This window comes from Bos javanicus, chromosome 14, assembly GCF_032452875.1.
Source record: "Bos javanicus breed banteng chromosome 14, ARS-OSU_banteng_1.0, whole genome shotgun sequence".
Classification (NCBI taxonomy): Eukaryota; Metazoa; Chordata; class Mammalia; order Artiodactyla; family Bovidae; genus Bos; species Bos javanicus.
The window spans coordinates 75,540,258-75,567,263 of NC_083881.1; the positions used below are offsets into that span (position 1 = coordinate 75,540,258).

At 37.2% G+C, this 27,006-nt stretch overlaps 1 protein-coding gene across 3 annotated transcripts in view; it reads right to left on the minus strand.

The window, feature by feature from the left end:
* CNBD1 (cyclic nucleotide binding domain containing 1) overlaps positions 1-27,006 on the minus strand; it is a 496,885-nt gene that overhangs the window by 148,972 nt on the left and 320,907 nt on the right. For all 3 annotated transcript variants that reach the window (XR_009740949.1, XM_061439433.1, XM_061439432.1), the window contains 2 exons: positions 12,353-12,490; positions 9,681-9,813 (listed from right to left, as the gene is read on the minus strand). Coding sequence is in view for 2 of the 3 variants with exons in the window: in XM_061439433.1 (XP_061295417.1) it covers positions 9,681-9,813; positions 12,353-12,490 (271 nt within the window). In the remaining variant the exon portion in view is untranslated. The remainder of the gene's footprint in view (positions 1-9,680; positions 9,814-12,352; positions 12,491-27,006) is intronic.

Consider the following 27,006-nt stretch of genomic DNA (forward strand, 5'->3'; position numbering starts at 1 on the left):
GAAATAATATTTACCTTAGATTCCCCAAAACAAAATACTTAGGTATAAATCTAATAAATATGTGCAAGACCTATACAAGGAAAACTATAAAACTCTGAGGAAAGAAATTTAAAAAATCTCAATTAAAGGAGAGACAATTCATGCTTATGACAGGAAGATATTATCATCAAAATGTCATTTCTTCTCAACTTGATCTATAGATATGATGCAATCCAAATTAAATTCTTCTGTGTGTGTGTGTGTGTTTGATTAAGTCCCCAAAATATTGAAAGTGAAGAACAAAGTTGAAGGACGGCCACTATCTAAGTTCAGTTCAATTCATTTCAGTTCAGTTGCTCAGTCATGTCTGACTCTTTGCGACCCTATGAATTGCAGCACACCAGGCACCCAAACTCATGTGCGTCGAGTTGGTGATGCCATCCAGCCATCTAATCCTCTGTCGTCCCCTTCTCCTCCTGCCCCCAATCCCTTCCAGCATCAGGGTCTTTTCCACTGAGTCAACTCTCTGCATGAGGTGACCAAAATACTAGAGTTTCAGCTTTAGCATCATTCCTTCCAAAGAACACCTAGGACTGATCTCCTTTAGAATGCATTGGTTGGATCTCCTTGCAGTCCAAGGGACTCTCAAGAGTCTTCTCCAACACCACAGTTCAAAAGCATTAATTCTTTCGTGCTCAACTTTCTTCACAGTCCAACTCTCACATCCATACATGACCACTGGAAAAACCATAGCCTTGACTAGATGGACCTTTGTTGGCAAAGTAATGTCTCTGCTTTTTAATATGCTATCTAGATTGGTCATAACTTTCCTTCCAAGGAGTAAGCATCTTTTAATTTTATGGCTACAATCACCATCTGCAGTGATTTTGGAGCCTAAAAAAATAAAGTCTGACACAGTTTCCACTGTTTCCCCATCTATTTCCCATGAAGTGATGGGACCAGATGCCATGATCTTCGTTTTCTGAATGTTGAGCTTTAGGCCAAATTTTTCACTCTCCTCTTTCACTTTCATCAAGAGGCTTTTGAGTTCCTCTTCACTTTTTGCCATAAGGCTGGTGTTATCTGCATATCTGAGGTTATTGATATTTCTCCTGGCAATCTTGATTCCAGCTTGTGTTTCATCCAGCCCAGCGTTTCTCATGATGTACTCTGCATAGAAGTTAAATAAGCAGGGTGACAATATACAGCCTTGATGTACTCGTTTTCTTACTTGGAACTGGTCTGTTATTCTGTGTTCACTTCTAACTGTTGTCTCCTGACCTGCATACAGGTTTCTCAAGAGGCAGGTCAGGTGGTTTGGTATTCCCATCTCTTTCAGAATTTTCCATGGTTTATTGTGATCCACACAGTCGAAGGCTTTGGCATAGTCATTAAAGCAGAAATAGATGTTTTCCTGGAACTCTCTTACTTTTTCGATGATCCAGCAGACGTTGGCAATTTGATCTCTGGTTCCTCTGCCTTTTCTAAAACCAGCTTGAACATCTGGAAGTTCACGGTTCACATGTTGCTGAAGCCTGGCTTGGAGTTCAAAACACTATTAAGCAACAGTAAACAAGACAGTGTGATATTGACTCAAGGACAGACAAACACATCAGTGAAACAGGATAGAGTGCCCAGAAATGTACTCCACAAACACAGTCAACAGATCTTTAACAAAGGAGTAAAAGTAATATTATGAAACAAAAGCAGTCTCTTCAACAAATGGTGCTGGAACAACTAGACTTGCTCCCTTGGGTGTGGGCTCAGTCTTGTCTGACTCTGTAATCCCATGAACTGTAGCCCTCCAGGCTTCTGTGCCTGTGGAATTTCCCACCAAGAATACTGAAGTGGATTGGCCATTTCCTACTCCAGGGGATCTTCCCAACCCTAGGGATTAAAACCCATGTCTCTTGGGTCTAGTGGTGTCTTCATTAAAATTAAAGACTTCTGTTTTTCAAAAATACATTGTATTATGAGTATGAGAAGACAAGGAACACTTTGGGAGAAAATATTTGCAAGGGACATATCTGAAAAGCACTGTTATCCAAAATATATAAAGAATACTTAAACCTCAACAATATGAAAACAAATATATATATATATATATATAATTTTTAAAAATGGGACAAAGAATTTGACTCTTCACCAAAGAAGATATATCAATCAAAAAGCACATGAAAAGGTACTCCACTCATATATCATCAGGGAAATTAAAGCAAATCTGTTTGGCTAAAATCTGTTTGGCTAAATAGATGCAAATCTATTTGGCCAAAATCTAGAACACTAACAGCAGCAAATGCCAGCAAGGAGCAACAGGAACTCGCATTGCTGGTGGAAATACAAAATAGTACAACCACATTGGAAGTCAGTGTTTTACTTTCTCACAAAGAAAACATACTTTTATCATATTATCCAGTGATTTCACTCCTTAATGTTTACCCAAAAGAGTTGAAAACTAATGTTCACAGAAAAGTCTGCATGCAAATGTTTTTAGCAGCTTTATTCAGAATGCCAAAACCTGAAAGCAACTAAGATGTCTTTCAGTATATGAACAGTTAAACACACTGAGTTACATCCAGACAATGGAATATATCCAGTGTTAAGAAGAAATTAACTAACAAACCATGAAAAGATTGGGAAGAAACTTAAATGCTAAAGGGAAAGAAACCAATCTGAAAAGCTATATACATATTGTATGATTTCAATTCAGTGACAATACGGAAGTGGCAAAATCAAAAGAAAACAGTAAAAAGATCACTGATTGCCAGAGGTTTGAAGAGATGAATGTGTACAGCACAGAGAATTTTTAAGGCATTAAGTACTCTGCACAATACCAAAATGGTGGACAAATGTCTATTTGTCCAAACTACAGAATGTCTAATACCAAATATGAGTGCTAACATAAACTATGGGCTTTGTTGATGATGTTTCAATGTAGATTCATTTACTATAAGAAAGGAACCACTTTGGTGGAATATTCTAATAATCAAGGATAGCATTCAAGATCAGGGGCAGGTGATATACGGGAATTCTCTGTACCTCCTGTTCAGTTTTTGCATGAATTTAAAACTTCCTTAAGCAGTAAAGTCTATTAAAATAATTAAATGAAGTAATATGCTACATTACAAAATATTCACTTAATGCAAAAAAAAAAAAAGAGAGATAGAGAGAAAGAAAAGCACATCACAATCACTGGCACTCCAAGATGTGAGCCTGGTTCTGGGGTGCTTGGGAGTGTCCTTGGGGCTAAGAGTTTTGGTAGCCTCCATAGTTAATTCATCTGCAAAGACAGATGTCCAAAAACTGGGGTTTAGAAACATTAGGTAGAAATGTTGTAGCTAAAACTCTCCATTTTTGGTTTGTGAAGTCTAGATTTTTTTCACAATTGTTATATTTGCATATTTTATCTTTTAAAACTAACTTCAATAATACATTTTTAGTATCTCTAATTATTATGCTTGCTGCATCATACCCAACCTGGAAAACATGGAGCGTATTGACATAAGCAAGATAACAATAAAATTTACACAAATGGTTCATTGATGTCTAACGAATTTACCATTTTGTTCTTATACACATGATACACATAGACATAGGTTGATTAGTGAGATCAGCTGGTTGCCATTATCCAGTCAATTACACCTCAAAAAAGATCACCAGGGAAGATTTTGTACACATACATTATGTTCAGTCTCCCTTTGCAAATGAAGCAGACGGAAAAAAAGACAAGTTAACACAGAAATAGAGCCAGAAATAAGCTTTACTTATATCATAGATTTCCAGGGATTAATGTTAAGTTCTATCAAGATTTTCAATAACAAAATTTCTCTGAAACTTCACCAATATATTTTCCTAAAATAAGATCAAAACACACATAATTATGCTTTGGAATTCATACAACTGCTAATTTCAAACCTAGATAATGAAAGTATAATTTGAGCTACAAAATAAATCTTGAATAAAGTTGAGATGGATTATATCTAATGCTTTCTCTTTGATATATCATGTTTGCTAGCACCATAAAAGAAAATTAGATTAAAAGAACTTATTCTTCACTTCAGTATGTTTATTTATGGGAACCATAGTATTTTAGAGATGAAAGAAGTTTTGAGAATCATCTAGTGAAATTGCCATTCTTCCCTAAGGAGGAAAAATGGTTTTTTAAACTGTTAAAGAATAAGGATGAAATATTTAAACAATTGGGAACAGAAGAAGAATAATGTAACTTTTGACTTGTAAAATATAATCACAGATTTTTCAATATAATAGTTTCCACCATTAGTGCAAAATACATTCACCAGAAATAAACTTGAACCCAGCATGTCTAAGAAACTATGTGTCAAGTCAGGATCTTCTTAACTTTTTGATGCTAAAGTTAAATATTTTAGGTTGAAACACAAATTATTCATCATTAGTAATCAAATAAATTAAAAAAAAAACATGATTGTTCCCCTTTTTCCAAATCCCATATCCTTTTGGTTCATGTAGTTGAAAAAACTCTTTGATTACAGTTTCTTCCTTCCTTTAAAATCATCTCAGAACTATTAAGATCCTGATAAGTTGGCAAGGCTATAATATTCTTATATAAGATAGCCCTGGAACTGAAGTATGGGCCAAGAGTCGATATTTCTAATACAAAAGGAAGACCCTATGGTAAATCCAAACACTCAATTTAAAAATGGGGAGGGAGGTGGGAAGGGAGTTCAGGATGGGGAACACGTGTACACCCGTGGCGGATGCATGTGGATATATGGCAAAACAAATACAATATTGTAAAGTAAAAAACAAAAAATAGATAATAATTCTACACAATACATATACTGACTTTACAAATGCTAAATTCCAATTTTTTACAGATCAGTTTACTACTTGTCTTCTAAACACACTTTTGGCCAAAAAATGAATACATCATTAGGAAAAAAATGTTTCTTGAAAGAAAATGCAACATACCATATTCAATTTTTATAAGCAAGATGAAAATAAATATTTGGCTAAATGTGGGTGAAACACTGCATTTTAAAAACTGATAAATAATATATAAAAAAGCACAGAAAAAACTTGGAACAAATTCAGCAAAGTATGCAGAGTAGCACTAAATTGAACAGGTTTATTAGGGACTCAGTGTCTGAAGCATAATGTACTTATTTTTTTCTTTTTTCAAGAAATGAAATGTCTATGTAGTCTATGCTACACCTCACTTTCCTATTATGGAGTGACTTCCTCAAATAACATCTTAGCCAGTTTCCACCACTTTTTCAACATAGTTTTGTTATTAGAATAGTCACATTTTGGAATTTATAAATTAGACTCATTCTTTTTAGAACTTTAGTGTTAAACTTAATTCAGAAGTGTTCTCCTCCTTCTGATCACATCCTTCACTGCAATTATGATCTATAGGTTTGAGGTCGGACACCATAGTGATTCCTGACTGAATGAGATCCAAAACTCTGACCCACCTACCATAGCTCCTCTTGTATTAGTGACTTAGTTTTGCCTGTGATAACGATTAGTGCTGGCTGGGTGGCTTAAACAGTAAACATTTTCTTTTAGAACTTAGGAGGCTGGGACAACTAGGTGCTAACAGATTCAATATCTGATAACAGCCTTCTTTCTGGTTTGCAGATAACTGTCTTCTTGCAGTATATTCACATAGCCAAGAAAGAGAGATCAACTCTTTCTCGTCCTAATTTTTAGGGCACGAATATCATTCAGAAGGACTCCACTCTCATGACTTAATTGTATCCTAAAGGTCCCACATCCAAGTAGCATTATATTTGAATTCAAGCTTAAACTGAAAAAAGTAGGGAAAACCACTAGGCAATTCAGGGATAACCTAAATCAAGTCCCTCGATGATACAACAGAAGTGATGAATAGATACCAGGAATTAGATGCGGTAGACAGAGTGCCTGAAAAACTATGGATGGGGGATAGCAATGTACAGGAGACAGTGGCCAAAATCATCACAAAGAAAAAGAATTGCAAGAAGGGAAAGAGGCTGTCTGAGGAGGCTTTATATATAGCTGAGAAAATAAGAGAAGTGAAAGGCAAGGGAGAAAGTGAAAGATATACCCACCTGAACGCAGAGTTTCACAGGAGAGATAAGAAGGCCTTTTAAATGAACAATGCAAAGAAATGGAGGAAAACAGTATAATGGGAAAGACTAAAGTCTCTTCAAAAAAAAATTAGAGGTATCAAGAGAACATTACATGCAAGAATGGGCACCATAAAGGACAGAAACAATAAGGCTCTAACAAAAGCAGAAGAGATAAAGAAGAGGTGGCAAGAATACACTGAAGAACTATACAAGGAAGGTCTTGCTGCTGCTGCTAAGTCGCTTCAGTTGTGTCCGACTCTATGCGACCCCATAGATGGCAGCCCACCAGGGTCCCCCGTCCCTGGGATTCTCCAAGGCAAGAACACTGGAGTGGGTTGCCATTGCCTTCTCTGAAGGAAGGTCTTAATAATCCACATAATCACAATGGTACAGTCACTCACCTAGAGTCGGACATTCTAGAATACGAAGTCAAGTGGGCCTTCAGTTCAGTTCAGTCGCTCAGTCATGTCCAACTCTTTGCAACCCCATGAACTGCAGCACACCAGGCCTCCCTGTCCATCACCAACTCCCAGAGTTCACCCAGACTCATATCCATTGAGTCAGTGATGCCATCCAGCCATCTCATCCTCTGTCATCCCCTTCTCCTCCTGCCCACAATCCCTCCCAGCATCAGAGTCTTTTCCAATGAGTCAACTCTTCGCATGAGGTGGCCAAAGCATTGGAGTTTCAGCTTTAGCATCATTCCTTCCAAAGAAATCCCAGGGCTGATCTCCTTCAGAATGGACTGGTTGGATCTCCTTGCAGTCCAAGGGACTCTCAAGAGTCTTCTCCAACACCACAGTTCAAAAGCATCAATTCTTCGGTGCTCAGCTTTCTTCACAGTCCAACTCTCACATCCATACATGACCACTGGAAAAACCATAGCCTTGACTAGACGGATGTTTGTTGGCAAAGTAATGTCTCTGCTTTTGAATATGCTATCTAGGTTGGTCATAACTTTCCTTCCAAGGAGTAAGTGTCTTTTAATTTCATGGCTGCAATCACCATCTGCAGTGATTTTGGAGCCCAGAAAAATAAAGTCTGACACTGTTTCCACTGTTTCCCCATCTATTTCCCATGAAGTGATGGGACCAGATGCCATGATCTTCATTTTCTGAATGTTGAGTTTTAAGCCAACTTTTTCACTCTCCACTTTCACTTTCATCAAGAGGCTTTTTAGTTCCTCTTCACTTTCTGCCATAAGGGTGGTATCATCTGCATATCTGAGGTTATTGATATTTCTCCCGGCTAAGGGCCTTAGGAAACATTATTATGAACAAAACTAGTGGAGGTGATGGAATTCTAGCTGAGCTGTTTAAAAATCCTAAAAGATGATGCTGTTAAAGTGCTTCACTCAATATGTCAGCAAATTGGTAAAACTCAGTATTGGCCACAAGACTGGAAAAGGTCAGTTTGCATTACATTCCCAAAGAAAGGCAATACCAAAGAATGTTCTAACTGCCATACAATTGAGCTCATTTTACATGCTATCAAGGTCACTGTCAAAATCCCCCAAGCTAGGATTTAGCAGTACATGAACTGAGAAATTTCAGATGTACAAGCTGGGTTTTGAAGAAGCAGAGGAACCAGAGATCAAATTGCTAACAATTGCTGGATCATGGATGAAGCAAAGGCATTCCAGAAAAACATCCACTTCACTGACTGTGCTAAAGCATTTGACTTTGTGGATCACCATGAACTGTGTAAAATTCTGAAAGAGAAGGGAGTACCAGACCACTGTACTTGTCTCCTTAGAAACCTATCTACAGGTCAAGAAGCAACAATTAGAAACAGACATGGAAAAATGACTGGTTTGGGGGGAAATTTCCAAAAACTGGGAAAAGGGTATGATAAGGCCACTGTATATTGTTAACCTGCTTATTTAGCTTATATGTAGAGGTGGATGAATCACAAGCTGGAATCAAGATTGGCGGGAAAAGTATCAACAACCTCAGATATGCAGACGATACCACTATAATGGCAGAAAATGAAGAGAAACTAAAGAGCCTCTTAATGAGGGTGAAAGAGGAGGGTGAAAAAGCTAGCTAGAAACTCAGTGTTAAAAAAAGTGAGATCATGGCATCTGGTCCCATCATTACACGACAAATAGAAGGGAGAAAAGTGGAAAGAGTGACAGATTTTATTTTCTTGGGCTCCAAAATCACTGTGGATGGTGATTGCAGCTATTAAATTAAAAGACACTTTCTCCCTGAAAGAAAGCTATGACAAACCTAGACAGTGTATTAAAAGGCAGAGACATCATTTAGCTGACAGAAGTCCTTATAGTCAAAGGTATATATTTTTTCAAGTAGCTATGTATAGATGACAGAGGATGAGATAGTTGGATGGCATCACCAACTCGATGGACATGAGTTTGGGTAAACTCTGGGAGTTGGTGATGGACAGGGAAGCCTGGCCTGCTGTGGTCCAAGGGGTCACAGAGAGTTGGACACGACTGAGCAATTGAACTGAGCTGAACTGAACTGAACTGAACTGATGTATAAATGTGAGAGTTGGACCATAAAGAAGCTGAATGCCAAATAATTGATGCTTTCAAACTGGTACTGGGGAAGATTTACAAGAGTCCCTTGGACTGCAAGATCAAAGTTATCAATCCTAAAGGAAATCAACCCTGAATATTCACTGTAAGGACTATTATTGAAGCTCCAATACTTTGGTCATCTGATGTGAAGAGCTCATTGGAAAGACTCTGATGCTGGGAAAGACTAAAGGCAAAAGGAGAAGGGAGCAGCAGAGAATGAGGTGGTTAGATAATATCACTGAATCTATGGACATGGATTGCAGCAAAGTCCAGGAGATAGCAGAGGACAGAGGAGCCTGGTGTGCTACAGTCCAAGGAGTGGCAAGAGTTGGACATGACTTAGTGCCTGAATAACAACAAGAGATTAGGGCTTCAACATAATGAATTTCGTGGGACCCAAAATCAACCCATTCCAGTTGGCATCCCTTATTTAGTATACTTCTCATAGATGAAAATATTGTAGAAATGACTCAATGCCACCTACATGTTTTGTGTATATGTAATCCAACATGTTCATGCATCATTGCAGCTCTAAATATTGGAAATACAGGCAGCATCACTACTGCGGCTCCTGCTTTTAATCTTAACTACTCTGTGTAACGATATTTTCCCTGATAATGTGTAGCATGGGTTCAGACAAGCAAATGTGCAACTTAAGTATGTGTTCTTCCAAGATAACACACACACAAAAATGACTATAATTTCTCATTGCATTTATACCATATAGTTTGGTCCTTACATTGACAGCAAGGGTAAATCAAGAAGGGTAGGGATTGTGGGGAGAAATAGAGGATGTGGAAGTAACTCTACGTCTGAGATCACCCTTTGAATCAATACAGAATGATGTTTAATTAAAAAAGCAACAATCTAAACATCCAACTGAAAGTTAACATTAAATATATTAAACACATGTGACAAAATAGTATATAAAGTACTAAATTATAAAATATTTGATATCTTTATATTTAATATAATATTTATAAAATAAATATTAAAATTATGAGATCTTACAAATTTCAATAATATAATGTAAAGAAAGTAATCAAAAACTGCATTAAACTCACCATGACCTGGGGGAAATTTTTTCCATTTAGTGAATGTAACTAGTTCATATATGGATAAAGTAGGCCACTCCACATAATATGGACACTTATGGATTAATTTCACCTTATGTTGATTTTCCAGTTTTGTCTTTTCCTGAAACAAAAAGTCACTATCAAAATTTGTGTATTAAGTAATTAAAAAAAGATAAAAGGATAGAAGATAGGCAAATGGCAGTGAAAAGACAAATAAAGGTTATATGAATGCAAACTATAATAGAATATATTTGAATTTTTATAAAACCAAGACCACATAACCCTATTGAAATTTTAATCTTCATATTGTCTACTAAAATATTTTCCCACCTTTTATTTATTTTTAAATTCTTATAAATATTTTAGCATTTTTAAAAGAACTCTATCATAGTTGACTACACTCAAATGTTGTATCTGATGCAACATTTATTTGACCAAATAAGTGATACTTACTGACATTTTGAAAATAAAACCAAATATGTGAAATCTTTTCAGCCACTCTGAAACCAGAGATTTGAAAGGAAGTTGAATCTCGGGTTTCTCCTGTGGTTCAGACAGTAAAGAATCTGCCTGCAATTCAGAAGACCCAGTTTTGATCCCTCAGTCAGGAAAATTCCCTGGAGATGGGAATTGCTACCCACTCCAGTGTTTTTGCCTGGAGAATTCCACAGACAGAGGAGCTTGGTGAACTACAGTCAGTCCATGGGGTTGTAAAGAGTTGGACATGATTGAGCGACTAACACTTTCACGCTTCACTGAATATTGGGAAAGTCTTCTGTGTCACTGAGACCACTACATCAAAAGAAATCTCAACTATTAAAGACCTAAATCAAGAAGATGGATGTCTCTTGATCTCCCTCCCACACAGGATCTCACTGTAGCCTATGCAGTGCCTGTGGCCCACATACCAGGGTCAAATCTTACGAAGAATTTCTGACGGAGGATGACCATAGTGGTCCCCCAATTCACCATTGATACACACTTCCTCTACTTTCACCTCTGCCCTTCAGGGGAAGAGAAATAGTGAATGGGTATATTTTGCAACTTGAATGAAAGAGAAAAAGTTGTTAAAACTGAAGAAAATAAGTTTTCCTAATGCAGCAGAATTGGGGGGTCAGAGTTAAGTTGTGATCACCTATTCATGCAGTTTTGGATTTTGACATGTGCTATCAGCAGTGGCCACAGGACTGGAAAAAGTCAGTTTTTATTCCAATCCCAAAGAAACGCAATGCCAAAGAATGCTCAAACTACCGCACAATTGCACTCATCTCACACGCTAGTAAAGTAATGCTCAAAATTCTCCAAGACAGGCTTCAGCAATACGTGAACCGTGAAATTCCAGTTGTTCAAGCTGGTTTTATAAAAAGCAGAGGAACCAGAGACCAAATTGCCAACATCTGCTGGATCATCAAAAAAGCAAGAGAGTTCCAGAAAAACATCTATTTCAGCTTTGTTGACTATGTCAAAGCATTTGACTGTGGATCACAATAAACTGTGGAAAATTCTGAAAGAGATGAGAATACCAGACCACCTGACCTGCGTCTTGAGAAATTTGTATGCAGGTCAGGAAGCAACAGTTAGAACTGGACATGGAACAACAGACTGGTTACAAATAGGAAAAGGAGTACGTCAAGGCTGTATATTGTCACCCTGTTTATTTAACTTATATGCAGAGTACATCATGAGAAATGCTGGGCTGGAACAAGCACAAGCTGGAATCAAGATTGCCGGGAGAAATATCAATAACCTCAGATATGCAGATGACACCACCCTTATGGCAAATAGTGAAGAGGAACTAAAGAGCCTCTTGATGAAAGTGAAAGTGGAGAGTGAAAAAGTTGGCTTAAAACTCAACATTCAGAAAAGGAAGATCATGGCATCTGGTCCCATCACTTCATGGGAAATAGATGGGGAAACAGTGGAAACAGTGTCAGACTTTATTTTTCTGGGCTCCAAAATCACTGCAGATGGTGACTGCAGCCATGAAATTAAAAGACGCTTACTCCTTGGAAGAAAAGTTATGGCCAGCCTAGATAGCATATTGAAAAGCAGAGACATTACTTTGCCAACAATGGTCCGTCTAGTCAAGGCATGGTTTTTCTAGTGGTCATGTATGGATGTGAGAGTTGGACTGTGAAGAAAGCTGAGCACCGAAGAATTGATGCTTTTGAACTGTGGTGTTGGAGAAGACTCTTGAGAGTCCTTTGGGCTGCAAGGAGATCCAACCAGTCCATTCTGAAGGAGATCAGCCCTGGGATTTCTTTGGAAGGAATGATGCTAAAGCTGAAACTCCAGTACTTTGGCCACCTCATGTGAAGAGTTGACTCATTGGAAAAGACTCTAATTCTGGGAGCGATTGGGGGCAGGAGGAGAAGGGGACAACAGAGGATGAGACGGCTGGATGGCATCACCAACTCGATGGACGTGAGTTTGAGTGAACTCTGGGAGTTGGTGATAGACAGTGAGGTCTGGCGTGCTGTGATTCATGGGGTCACAAAGAGTCGCACACAACTGAGCGACTGAACTGAATTGAACTGAACTGAAACTCTGGGAGATGGTGAAGGACAGGGAAGCCCAGTGTGCTGCAGTCCCTGGAGTCACAGAGTCAGACACAACTTAATGACTGAACATCACCACCATCAACAACAACAAAAACATACCGCTTTTAACTTTGCAAAATTATTTGCTGGAATTTTAAGAATTTCACAGTCTTCTTCTGTCACCACTGAGTACTCCTTTGTTTCTGATTCAATATGAGCTGCAACTTCCAAGGTTCCAAAGGTACTCCATTGTCCAAGCTGTAAAAAAACCAAGACTACTTAAACCTCATCATTATTCATCAACATAAAAATATCAATGATAGGATCAGTCTAAGAGAGTCTACAAAAGGGAGTATCATAGGCCAAGCTCCAGGTGTGTGAAAGAAGAGGATCTGAAGTCTTTTCTTCTGGCCAATATTACTTTCCCAAAACAAGAAAACTTTATTTTTTCACTAGCATGAAGAAAATAAATCATAAGAATAGATCTTCTGTTTTATTCACTGATTCATTTTAAATGCCTGAAATAGTGCTTTGTACATAAGAGCCATTCAATGAATATTTGTTGAAGTGATGAGAAAATAGTGTACATGTATCTATGGGTCTTCTATTTATTTTGTTATACTCATGTTGGTAGTAATAATGAAAATGAATATACTGTTAGGCAGGGATAAATCACTGGCATATGTATGTATTCATGTAGGGTCTCCTAACTTACTATGCTACAAATAGATACTAAGCATAACAAAAATATTACCACTAGAGTACATACTGTAAGTTATTAGGATGTAGTGAGAATGTGTACAGCTACATAGAAGATTTGTATTCGTGTTTGCCTGCGAAAAACTGAAGGGCGTCTAGACAAACAGGGGTAAGTTCTCAGAGAAGACATCAGGTCAATATGGCCGGCTACCAGTGATGTGGGAGAATCTCTACCATTCCACTTCAAATCCACAGAACAGTTGAATGTTGTCCTTAGTTGAATGAGTAGCTGAAATTGAATCTGCCGGTTCGAAAATCAAGAAGGAATTTAAAGTAACTGTTGGAACCAAAGTGGTCCAGAGTAATATCAAACTTAGATGAAAGTCTCAGGGTCTGAGGTCTAGGAATTGTCACACATATTAGAATAGGAAACTCAGGACCATACAAGGTGAGGAACCAGAACTGAATGCTTTTATATAAAGCTTAAGACCTTAAAGGTTGTATGACATGTTAAATGGGAAAAGCAAGTTGTTGGTTTGTTGTTGTTCAGCCCTCTCTGATTTTCTGCTACCCCATGGACTGTAGTACGCCAAGTTCCTCTGTCCTCCACTATCTCCTGGAGTTTTCTCTAACTCATGTCCATTGAGTCACTGATGCTGTTTAACCATCTTGTCCTCTGCTACATCCTTCACCATTTGCCTTCAATCTATCCCAGGACCAAGGTCTTTTCCAATGATCAGCTCTTTGCATCAGGTGACCAAAGTATTGGAGCTTCAGCATCAGTCCCTCCAGTGAATCTTCAGGGTTGATTTCTTGTAGGATTGACTAATTTGATCTCCTTGTGGTCCAAGGGACTCTTGAGTCTTCTACAACACCACAAGTCAAAAGCATCTTTTGGCATTTGGCTTTCTTTATGATCCAACTCTCACATATGTACATGAGTACTGGAAAACCATAATTTTGATTATTTGGACTATTGTCAGCAAGTTGATGTCTCTGTTTTTTAATACACTGTCTAGTTTTGTCATAGTTTTCCTTACAAAGAGCAGCATCTTTTATTTTCATGCCTGGACTCAAAATTCACAGTGACTTTGGAGCCCAAGAAAATACAATCTGTCACTCTTTCCATGTTTTATCCTTCTATTCGCAATGAAATGGCATGACCAGAGGCCTTGATCTTAGTGTTTTTAATGTTGAGTTTCGAACTAACTTTTTCACTGTCTTCTTTCACCCTCATCAAAGGTTCTTTAGTTTCTCTTCACTTTCTGCCATTAGAGTGGTATCATCTGCATAATTGAGAAAATCATGTTATAGTAATGCTATATATAATATTTCTGTTTTGTCAAGAATTACTGTTAATTTTGTTTTATTATAAATGAATGTGAGCTTTTTATCATGTTTAAGTGCTAATTTTTATTTTATCATGAATGAATATTGAATTTTCTGCTACTGAGATGCTCCTCTTCATTAACCTTTTAGTGTGGTTAAGGGCCACAATGGACATTCATTCTTGGGATGAGAGTAGCTCATTCAACAAGTGTTACAGGATTTATATATCACTGTTTGGTCTTCAGTTCAGTTCAGTTCAGTCGCTCAGTCGTGTCCAACTCTTTGCGACCCCATGAATCGCAGGACGCTAGGCCTCCCTGTCCATCACCCACTCCCGGACTTTGTTCTTAGGATGCTTTTATTTTTAATAAAACTGGCCTTTCAGTTCAGTTCAGTTCAGTTCAGTCACTCAATCGTGTCTGACCCTTTGTAACCCCATAAACTGCAGCATGCCAGGCCCCGCTATCAATCACCAACTCCTGGAGTCCACCAGAACCCATGTCCTTTGTGTTGGTGATGCCATCTAACCATCTCATCCTCTGTCGTCCCCTTCTCCTCCTGCCCTCAATCTTTCCCAGCATCAGGGTCTTTTCAAATGAGTCAGCTCTTTGCATCAGGTGGCAAACTTATTGGAGTTTCAGCTCCAACATCAGTCCCTTCAATGAACATGTAGGACTGATCTCTTTTAGGATGGACTGGTTGGATCTCCTTGCAGTCCAAGGGACTCGCAAGAGTCTTCTCCAACACTACAGTTCAAAAGCATCAATTCTTCAGTGCTCAGCTTTCTTTATAGTCCAACTCTCAATTCCATACATGACTACTGGAAAAACTATAGCCATGACTAGACGGACCTTTGTTGGCAAAGTAGTGTCTCTGCTTTTGAGTGTGCTGTCTAGGTTGGTCATAACTTTCCTTCCAAGGAGCAAGCGTCTTTTAATTTCATGGCTGCAGTCACCATCTGCAGTGATTTTGGAGCCCCCCAAAATAAAGTCTGCCACTGTTTCCACTGTTTCCCCATCTATTTCCCATGAAGTGATGGGACCAGATGCCATGATCTTAGTTTTCTGAATGTTGAGCTTTAAGCCAACTTTTTCACTCTCCACTTTCACTTTCATCAAGAGGCTCTTTAGTTCCTCTTCACTATTTGCCATAAGGGTGGTGTTATCTGCATATCTGAGGTTTTTGATATTTCTCCCGGCAATCTTGATTCCAACTTGTGCTTCCTCCAGCCCAGCGTTTCTCATGATGTACTCTGCATATAAGTTAAATAAGCAGGGTGACAATATACAGCCTTGATGTACTCATTTTCCTTTTTGGAACCAGTCTGTTGTTCCATGTCCTGTTCTAACTATTGCTTCCTGACCTGTATACAGGTTTCTCAAGAGGCAGGTCAGGTGGTTTGGTATTCACATCTCTTTCAGAGTTTTCCACAGGTTATTGTGATCTACACAGTCAAAGGCTTTGGCATAGTCAATAAAGCAGAAATAAATGGTTTTCTGGAACTCTCTTGCTTTTTTGATGATCTAGTGGATGCTGGCAATTTGATCTCTGGTTCCTCTGCCTTTTCTAAAACCAGCTTGAACATCTGGAAGTTCACGGTTCACATATTGCTGAAACCTGGCTTGGAGAATTTTGAGCATTACTTTACTAGCGTGTGAGATGAGTGCAATTGTGCTGTAGTTTGAGCATTCTTTTGCATTGCCTTTCTTTGGGATTGGAATGAAAATTGACCTTTTCCAGTCCAAATTTGCTGACATATTGAGTGCATCACTTTCAGAGCATGATCTTTTAGGATTTGAAATAGCTCAACTGGAATTCCATCGCCTCCACTAGCTTTGTTCGTAGTGATGCTTCCTAAGGCCCACTTGACTTCACATTCCAGGATGTCCAGCTCTAGGTGAGTGTGAGTGATCACACCTTCATGATTATCTGGGTCATGAAGATCTTTTTTGTACAGTTCTTCTGTGTATTCTTGCCACCTCTTCTTAATATCTTCTGCTTCTGTTAGGTCCATACCATTTCTGTCCTTTATCGAGCCCATCTTTACATGAGATGTTCCCTTGTTATCTCTCATTTTCTTGAAGAGATCTCTAGTCTTTCCCATTCTGTTGTTTTTCTCTATTTCTTTGCACTGATCACTGAGGAAGGCTTTCTTATCTCTCCTTGCTATTCTTCGGAACTCTGCATTCAAATGGATATATCTTTCCTTTTCTCCTTTGCTTTTCACTTCTCTTCTTTTCACAGCTAATTGTAAGGCCTCCCAGACAGCCATTAATTTTCAAAAAAAACCCCAAGTATTTCTCCCAGTAATCTTGATTCTAGCTTGTGATTCATCCAGCTCAGCATTACATATGATGTACTCTGCATAGAAGTTCAGTAATCTGGGTGACAATATATAGCCCTGATGTAGTACTTTCCCAATTTTGAACCAGTCCATTGTTCCATGGCCAGTTCTAACTTTTGCTTCTTGATCTGCAAACAGGTATCTCAGGAGACAGCTAAGGTGGTTTGGTATTCCCATCTGTTTCAGACTATGCCATGGTTATTGTGATCCACACAGTTAAAGGCTTTTGTGCAGTCAATGAAGCAGATGTTTTTCTGGGATTCCCTTGCTTTCTCTTCGATCCAATCAATGAATGTTAACAATTTGATCTCTGTTTCCTCTGCTTTCCCCACCCCACCCTTGGATTTTCTGAATACAACTTGTACATCTGGAAGTTCTTGGTTCATACCTTGAAGCCTAGCTAGAAGGATTTTGAGAATTACCTTGCTAGCATATGCAATGAGTGCAATAGTACAGTAATTTGAATATTCTTTGGCATTGCCCTTCTTTGGGACTGGAATGAAAACTGACCTTTTCCAGTCCTATGGCCAATGCTGAATTTTCCAAATTTGCTAACATATTTAGTGCATCACTTTAACAGCATCATCTTGTAGGATTTTAAATGGCTCAGCTAGAATTCTGTCACCTTCACTAGCTTTGTTTGTAGTAATGCTTCCTAAGGACCACTTGACTTCACACTCCAGGATGTCCAATTCTGGGTGATTACCCACATTATCATGGTTATCTTATGGCCATTCTTATGTAGTTCTTCTGTGTCTTCTTGCCACCTAGTCTTAATAACTATCAATCATTTCCAGCAGATGATTTATACACATTTTTCCTAATATTCTAATTGTTTTTTAATAAGACTCAGTCTGAGTTACCCAATAAATTCTTATGAAAGCATAAATCATCCATGACCTTGAATAAAATTCTTAAGGTTTTCTTTCTTGATTCATTTTTTAATATCAGACACTCAATATCAGGCAAGGATTCAACTTCTAACATTCTTTATACACTCACTTATTTTAATTGAATTAATTTAAGTGATTAATGCTTATAACATTTCCATTCTGTTCTATAACTTTGGCCATCTTCAAAGTGCTCAAGAAAAAGAACTTTCAAAGAACTAGAATTGTGTATTTACTTAAAATAGCAATACAGAATGAGTTAAAAAAAGATGATAATTTCAGACAGTATGTGAAACAAATTGCTAAAAATTGTATTTTAGCTAGGAAAACATTCATTTCAAAAAGAAGGAATGCAAAAAGTTGACAAAATTGGTAAATGTGAATTTCATTTTTTCATATATAAAATTTTTAAATAACTAATATGGAATGCATTTAAAACAAGATAAACTTAAAATAATTTACAGCAGAAATGCCAAGGAGAGGTATAGGAAGATAGAATTAAAATACTTGAAAATATCTATGCTCTGAAACTAGGAAAGAAAAAAGATTTATGCAGCTTTTCTTAGTTCAAATTACAAGTTTAATATTATAAGAATTAGAACTTTGTAAATGGAAAAGAGAAATAAATGCAGTGAAATAAAAATGAAGAAGTGATAAAATTTTATGTACCTAAAATGTCTAATGACACTAATAATTTGACCTAAAAAATAAAAACAACAAAAGCAAATGACTACAAGAAATGAGAAAAATATTTTCAGAATTTCCAGAAGAAAATAGTCAAATGAACTTCAAAGGGAATAAATATGCTCAACCTCACTAGAAAACAGTTTTATATTTATTCATACATCAGATTGAAAATATTAAATTACTCTAACCTATGAGACTGGGGAGATACTTTAATACATAAGGTGAAAAAGTATACCAAAAAACACAAAACTTTAAAAATGGAAAATAAATAATCTGGCAATATTTACTAAAATAATTAAAGAACATATGAAATACTTTTCCAGAAACTCCTTTTTTAAGAATCTAAATTTAGTTCACTGCTTTCTTAGAGATATATTTAAAGAAGTTAATGCAGCACTTTATAGCAACTCCTGACCGCAGGATCCCTGTAATGGTCCCCAGCTTAGGTCAACATGTGGGTGTGTGTTATGTGAAGCTTGTATGTCTATGTATGTATGTATACACACATGTATATGTGAATAAATCATATATATATATGCATATAACTTTAAGTTCTAACAAACTTAAAAATCAATTACATCTAAAGATTTTAACATTGCTTATGATGAAAAAAATAACAGATGCAAATCTATTTTTAAATACTTTTTAAAAGGAACGATTACAAAAACAGTACTCTGTATAAGTGTATACATTTGTTTATCCTTGTGTCAGTTCAAGAAAAGCTGTACAAATGTAATTACAAGGCTATTCAGAGAAGAGGTGAAGTGAAAATGACAGAAAATTTATTATATTTATTTTCAAACTTCCTTCTATTTTTTTCAATGATAATAGGAAGCTTGTGTTTAATTTTAGACATTTTTTTAAAAAAACATCTAAAATGCAAGTTCAAAACAACATTCTCTGTCTTCTAAGACAACAGATATAAAATAAAAAATAAATAATGGGACCTCCCATGGGTGGAGGAGCCTGGTAGGCTGCAGTCCATGGTGTCACTAACAGTTGGATACAACTGAGCAACTTCACTTTCACTTTTCACTTTCATGCATTGGAGAAGGAAATGGCAACCCACTCCAGTGTTCTTGCCTGGAGAATCCCAGGGACGGGGGAGCCTGGTGGGCTGCCGTCTATGGGGTCGCAGAGTCGGACACGACTGAAGCAACTTAGCAGCAGCAGCAATCAAACTTTTTAGCTTTTGCACAACTAAGGAAACCATAGAAAAAGAAAAAGCAACCTACCCAACAGGAGAAAATATTTGCAAAGTATATGATCAATCGGGCTTAAATTCCAGAATACACAAAGAGCTATACAACCCAACAACAAAAGCAAAAATGATACAGTCAAAGGATCGGCAGAAGACCCAAACAGACATTTCTCAGAAGAAAACGTGCATATGGTCAAGAAGCACATAACATGATGTTCAATGTAGCTAATTATTAGAGAAATGCAAATCAAAACTGCAGTGAGGTATACCTCACAACAGTTAGATTGGCCATTATTCAGAGTCTATAAATAATAAATGCTGGAGAAAGTGTGGAGCAAAGGGAACCCTCCTACACTGTTGATGGAAATATAAACTGGCACTATATAGCCCCTATAGAGAAGAATACAGAGATTCCTCAAAGCACTAAAAGCGGAGAGTTGTTATATGATCCAGAAATCCCACACTTGGGCATATATCCAGAAAAGATAAAAGTCTTAATTTGAAAAGATACAAGTAACCCAACATTTATAGCAGAACTATTCACTATAGCATCCAGTCCCACCACTTCATGGGAAATAGATGGGGAAACAGTGGAAACAGTGGCAGACTTTATTTTTCTGGGCTCCAAAATCACTACAGATGGTGACTGCAGCAGTGAAATTAAAAGACACTTACCCCTTGGAAGGAAAGTTATGATCAACCTAGATAGCATATTCAAAAGCAGAGACATTACTTTGTCAACAAAGGTCCGTCTAGTCAAGGCTATGGTTTTTCCTGTGGTCATGTATGGATGTGAGAGCTGGACTGTGAAGAAGGCTGAGCGCCAAAGAATTGATGCTTTTGAACTGTGGTGTTGGAGAAGACTCTTGAGAGTCCCTTGGACTGCAAGGAGATCCAACCAGTCCATTCTGAAGGAGATCAGCCCTGGGATTTCTTTGGAAGGAATGATGCTAAAGCTGAAACTCCAGTACTTTGGCCACCTCATGCGAAGAGTTGACTCATTGGAAAAGACTCTGATGCTGGGAGGGATTGGGGGCAGGAGGAGAAGGGGATGACAGAGGATGAGATGGCTGGATGGCATCACTGACTCGATGGACGTGAGTCTGAGTGAAGTCCGGGAGTTGGTGATGGACAGGGAGGCCTGGCGTGCTATGATTCATGGGGTCGCAAAGAGTCGGACACGACTGAGCGACTGATCTGATCTAATCTGATTCACTATAGCCAAGACATGAAAGCACCTTAAGTGTCCATCAACTCTTAGGATTGATGGGTAAGGAGGATATGGTGTATATATACAGTGAAATATTACTCAGCCTTAAAAAATTGAAAATGCCATTTGCACCAACACGGATGGACCTAGAGATTATCCTACTAAGTGAAGCAAATCAGAGAAATATGCAGAATATTTAAAAATAGCATAAATTAACTTATTTACAAAGACTAACAGACATATAAATTGCACTTAAGGTTACCAAAAGGGGAGGGGAGGTACACATAGGGATAAGATGGGAATATGGATTAACAGATGCACAGAACCATATAAAAATAGATAAACAACAAGGATTTACTGTATAGCACAGGGAACTTCATTTCATATCTTGTAGTAAACTATAATGGAAAAAATCTAAATGTACAGTTGAGTCACTTTGCTATATACCTGAAACTAACACAATATTATAAATCAACTATATTTCAATTTTAAAGATTATCATATTTTTCATGCTTGTATTATCTCTTAACATCTTTATGTTGATATACAAAATATGTTAAATTATATACATCAAATATTTATAGCTGTTACCTCTACATGATGACAGAGAAGGCAATGGCACCCCACTCTAGTACTCTTGCCTGGAAAATCCCATGGATGGAGGAGCCTGGTAGGCTGCAGTCCATGGGGTCGCGAAGAGTCAGCACGACTGAGAGACTTCACTTTCACTTTTCACTTTCATGAATTGGAGAAGGAAATGGCAACCCACTCCAGTATTCTTGGCCTGGAGAATCCCAGGGACGGGGAGCCTGATGGGCTGCTGTCTATGGGATCGCACAGAGTCGACATGACTGAAGCGACTTAGCAGCAGCAGCAGCAGCAGCTACATGATGAAATTGCAGAGAATTCTCTTTATTATTGTGAGTGTGTGTTTAGTGGCTCAGTAATGTCCAGCTCTTTGAGAACCCATGGACTGTAGCCTGCCAGGCTCTTCAGTCCATGAGAATTCTCCAGGCAAGAATACTGGAGTGAGGTGCCATACCCCCCTCCAAGGGCTCCTCTCAACTTAGGGATCGAACCCAGGTATCCTGCATTGCAGGCAGATTCTTTACCATCCAAGCCAGAATGGAAGCCCTTTTCTGCATTTTCTAATTTTTTTCAATAAATATAATTTAAAATTAGATAATATTATGAATCTACTTTAATGATTTAAAACTCAATCTTTCTCAATTTTTTTGGAAAATATTTTTAAGATGTTGTATATAATCTTGTTTAGGGGGATAGTTAGTAGAGGCACACAAAAGGAAAATGTCCTCTTACTTCCAAAATCTCATGTCATTTTACTGAAAAATAAATTGCTAGATAACTTTATTGTGAAGCAATGTATTCCCATGATTTAAGAATTAACTTCTCCAAAAATGCATAATCCAAGTAACTTGCCTCTGAACATTAGGAATTGGTCCATCCTTTATGGGGCTTCCCAAGTGGCTTAGTGGTGAAGAATCCACCTGCCAGTGCTGAAGATGCAGCAGATGTGGGTTCAATCCCTGGATCAGGAAGAGCCCCTGGAGGAGGAAATGACATCCCACTCTAGTATTCCTGCCTAGAGAATCCCATGGACAGAAGATTCTGGTGGGCTACAGTCCACAGTGTTACAAAGAGTCAGACATGGCTGAGCTACTGAGCACAGATGCACACACATCCATCACACTTTTTTTTTTAATAAAAGCTTCATATTGAGGTTTGTTTTAAACTACATTTTCAAAAATAAACTTTTCTGGAAAAAAAAAAAAGACTTTCTTAGGTACAATTTTTGTTCTTGTACTATTTTTCCATTTATTCTAGCTTCCAGGCACATTAAACAAGATGAATAACTAAAATTACAGCTGCTATTGTTAAACCAAGGAAAGGTCTTGTTCTCAACACTATGAAACATGTTTTCTTTGTTTTAAGGGACTGAAGAGACAGAGAAAATATAAAGCCTCGATAGAGGAGGGGTTCAAGACTGACCTCTAAGGATGAATTTTAAAACTCTTAAACTCCTAATATTTTGCACCACAATATATGGTTGTTTGTAAATTTCCATTTTTTCTTGAGTTTATGCAGCTTTCATTAGATTTGCAAGGTTGTCTCTCTGTTTCCAAAAAGGTTAAAAACTGTTGCTATACACAGAAAAAGATTGCTTTTTCCCTATGATTTAAAGCCAGAAAGAAAAAGCAATACAGTATACTAACGCATATATATGGAATTTAGAAAGATGGTAATGATAACCCTGTATGCGAGACAGCAAAAGAGACACAGATGTATAGAACAGTCTTTTGGACTCTGTGGGAAAGGGAGAGGGGATGATTTGGGAGAATGGCATTAAAACATGTATATTATCATATAAGAAATGAATCGCCAGTCCAGGTTGGATGCAGGATACAGGAAGCTTGGGACTGGTGCACTGGGATGACCCAGAGGGATGGTACGGGGAGGGAGGTGGGAGGGGGGTTCAGGATGGGAAACACGTGTACACCCGTGGCGGATGCATGTTGATGTATGGCAAAACCAATACAATATTGTAAAGTAAAAAAATAATAATAATAATAATAAATTATCATGAAATTTGAAAAAAAATAAAAGGCTTATATAGAAGATACCTTCTTAACAATGTTATAAATAAAAGAGGCAGGGAAAGATGTTGCCTTTTATAATCTTTTGGAGGATTTTGGCCTTATTAAGACCGTATTGTGACATCTAGAAGGAACAAACTTTGTAAGGATAATCTGCTTGGGACTATGTCATCCCAAAGGTTGAGACTTAAAAGAATTCTTTGAGTACATTTGCTCCAAACTTGTATGCTGAGTCAAAGAAGATGTTTCTTACTATAGAAAAAGAATTGATCTTTTAAGATTATATTAATAACTCTGCAGTCTCTAAGTAAAAACTGCATCCATGAAATTAAATGATGCTTTTCTCCTTGGAAGAAAAATTATAACAAACCTGACAGAATATTAAAAAGCAGAGACATTACTTTGCCAGCAAAGGTCCATATGGTCAAAGCCATAGTTTTACCAGTAGTCATATATGGATGTGAGAGTTGGACCATTAAAAAAGCTGAGCATCAACGATGATTTCAAAATGTGGTGCTGGAGAATACTTTTGAGAATCTCTTGGACATCAAGGAGATCAAATCAGTACACCCTAATGGAAATCAACCCTGACTGTTCATTGGAAGGACTGACACTGAAGCAGAAGCTCCAATACTTTGGCCACCCGATGCGAAGAGCCAGTTCATTGGAAAAGATCCTGATGCTGGGAAAGACTGAGGGCAGGAGGAGAAGGGGACAACAGAGGATGAGATGGTTGGATGGCATCATCGGCACAATGGATATGAGTTTGAGCAAACTGCAGGAGATACTGAAGGACAGGGAAGCCCAGTGTACTGCAGTTCATGGGATTGCCAAGAGTCAGACACAACTTAGCCACTGAACAGCAACAAGTGAAACTCACAACAAATCAACTTGACTTTTAGATATAGTCAATAAATTCTTCTTTAAAAGTTGGCTATAAAAGATGTCCTTTTATTTCCCTCATATATTTTAGCAAGAGGAGTCTAGACATCATAATGAATAAGAGAAGGAGAAGTTCTTTTTATTTCCTCTAAAACAAGAGTGTTTTTTTTTTTTTTTTTCAAACACCCTCAGGGTATTTTCACCTCTTAACTGTTCAAAAGAAACACTTGTCTGAAATAGCTAGCACACTGGATGCTTTTCTGGATTTTACCCAGCTTTAAGACCCAGTTTAAATCTCATTTCTTTCACAAAATCACCTGGTTCATCAGTCACCCCTCGGATTTCTAATAAAGTATGCATTCTATTGTTTTGTTATATAACATGCAATGCTCTTATAAGTATGGGCACTCTAAAAAATCAATGATAATACTATATTACTAACTTTAGATTGTGAGGATAAAGAAATTTGTTTCCTTCCCTCCAATATAGGGATATTTTCAGCAGCAAGGAAGAAGGAAATGGCAACCTACTCCAGTATTCTTGCCTGGAGAATTCCATGGACAGAAGAGCCTGGCGGGCTACAGTCCATGGGGTCGCAAAGAGTCGGACATGACTGAGCGACTTCAGTTTCAGCAGCAAGTGAGCCTGAGTTACATAATCATCACAAGCAGCCACTTTAAGATCAGTAATATTCTAATGAAATATTTTTAAAAGTCCTGTTGTAAAAAAAAATTATAGGTTAATCTTGAACTTGGTATCAAGTTTATCTGATGCTTTCCTTGCTTAATTCCACTGTGGTTACTGAGGATCTCAAATTTGAATCGCTTGAATCAATCATATGAAATTTGTAGAGACTCATGTTATGACAGCATCAAGTCAATTTTTAAAAATGTTTCATGTGCCCTTAAAAGGAGTGTGTATTCTGTAACTGTTTGCAATGTTGAATACAAATCTACTAGATCAAGTTTGTTGTGCTGTTCAGAATTTCTATGTCTTTATTGATGTCTTTTTTTAGGTCTAGGCCTGCATCAGATTTCATTGAAATCCCTCACTGTAGTTCTGAATTTATTTCTTCTTTGTGTTCCATCAGTTTTCACTTAATATATTTTAGGTTATAACTTTAGGGCATATAATTTCACATTCATGAAATATTTCTTTATCTTTAATGGTGCTTTGCAATAAAGCATATGTTGCCTACCATCAGAATAGCTATCCCAGACTTCTTTTTAGTGGTATCTGATTTATTATATTCTATTATCTTTCTTTGCAAATTCCTACATATTTGCAATAAGATGTGTTAACATATAGGGTGTTTATTTTATTTAGTCTGACAACCTTTGTTTATTAATTGAAGTATTTCACCTGTTTATATATAAATGTAATTATTGGTACATGTAGGTTTAAATCTGACATGTTAAATGCTTGTTTTTGTTTTTTATTTTTCTATTTTTGTGTCATTTTCTCTCCTTCATTGCTTTATTTTAATCAAACATTTTTCTGTTATTTTGATATACCTTTATTTAGCATAGTATATTTATTATTATTTTTTGGTGGTTGCTCTAGTAAAATAAGATATATCTTTGTCTTGCTAGAGTATACTCTTAATTAGTAGGTTTTTTTTTTTTTTTTTTTTTTACTTTTCAGAAAGGCAAAGATGCAAAACATCTTTAAATCCATTTATCATATCCTCTTTTTTCTGGGTTTACCACTTTTGTTACACTTCTATATACATGTAAACCTCCACAGGTAAAACTGTTTTATACTGTCAAAGAATATTTAGATTAACCACATATCCACAAATTCCTTTTGTTCGTCAATACTTTCTAAATTCTTGTAGTTTATTTGGAGCTATATATATATATATATATATATATATATATATATATATATATATTTCTTTCAGAACTTCTTTGCCTTGGGATTCCTTTCTGAACAGTTCTTCTGGCAATGAGATCTCTCTTTATTATTTGTGTGAACACATATTTATTTTGCCTTAAAAGATATTTTTTTCTGGCTATAGATGTATGGATTGTCAACTGCTTTTATCTCACTACTTAAATAATCGTCATTCCATGTTCTGTGACATAATGATCTATTGAGAGAGTATCAAGATTTACCTTTGAACAGGTTGTGCCCATTCTATCAGCTTCAACATTAAGATTTCCTCTGACTTGTTTTATTAGTTTCTAATGTGTCTAGATGTCATTGCCTAGCTTGTAATTCATATACAACTTGAATCTGTTGCTTGATGCCTTTTCATAGTTGAGAACATGTTTTCAACCTGTACTACTTCAGGCAGTACCAAATATTTCTTCTGTCCCATCTTATTCTTCTTTTTCCTTAAAGTTTATTACTAACTTGTCAGAATTTGTCATCACCTCTATCCATCACCTGACCTGCCTCCTGAGAAATCTGTATGCAGGTCAAGAAGCAACAGTCAGAACTGGACATGGAACAACAGACTGGTTCCAAATCGGGAAAGAAGTACATCAAGGCTGCATATTGTCACCCTGCTTATTTAACTGATATGCAGAGTGCATCATGAGAAATGCCAGGCTGGATGAAGCACAAGCTGGAATCAAGATTGCTGGGAAAAATGTCAATAACCTCTGATATGCAGATGACACCACCCTTATGGCAGAAAGTGAAGAAGAACTAAAGAGCCTCTTGATGAAAGTGAAAGAAGAGAGTGAAAAGGTGGCTTAAAATTCAATATTCAGAAAACTAAGATCATGGCATGCGGTCCCATCACTTCATGGCAAATATATGGGGAAACAATGGAAACAGTGACAGAATTTCTTTTCTTGGGCTCCAAAATCACTGCAGATGGTGACTGCAGCCATGAAATTAAAAGTTGCTTGCTCCTTGGAGGAAAAACTATGACCAAACTAGACAGTTTATTAAAAAGCAGAAACAT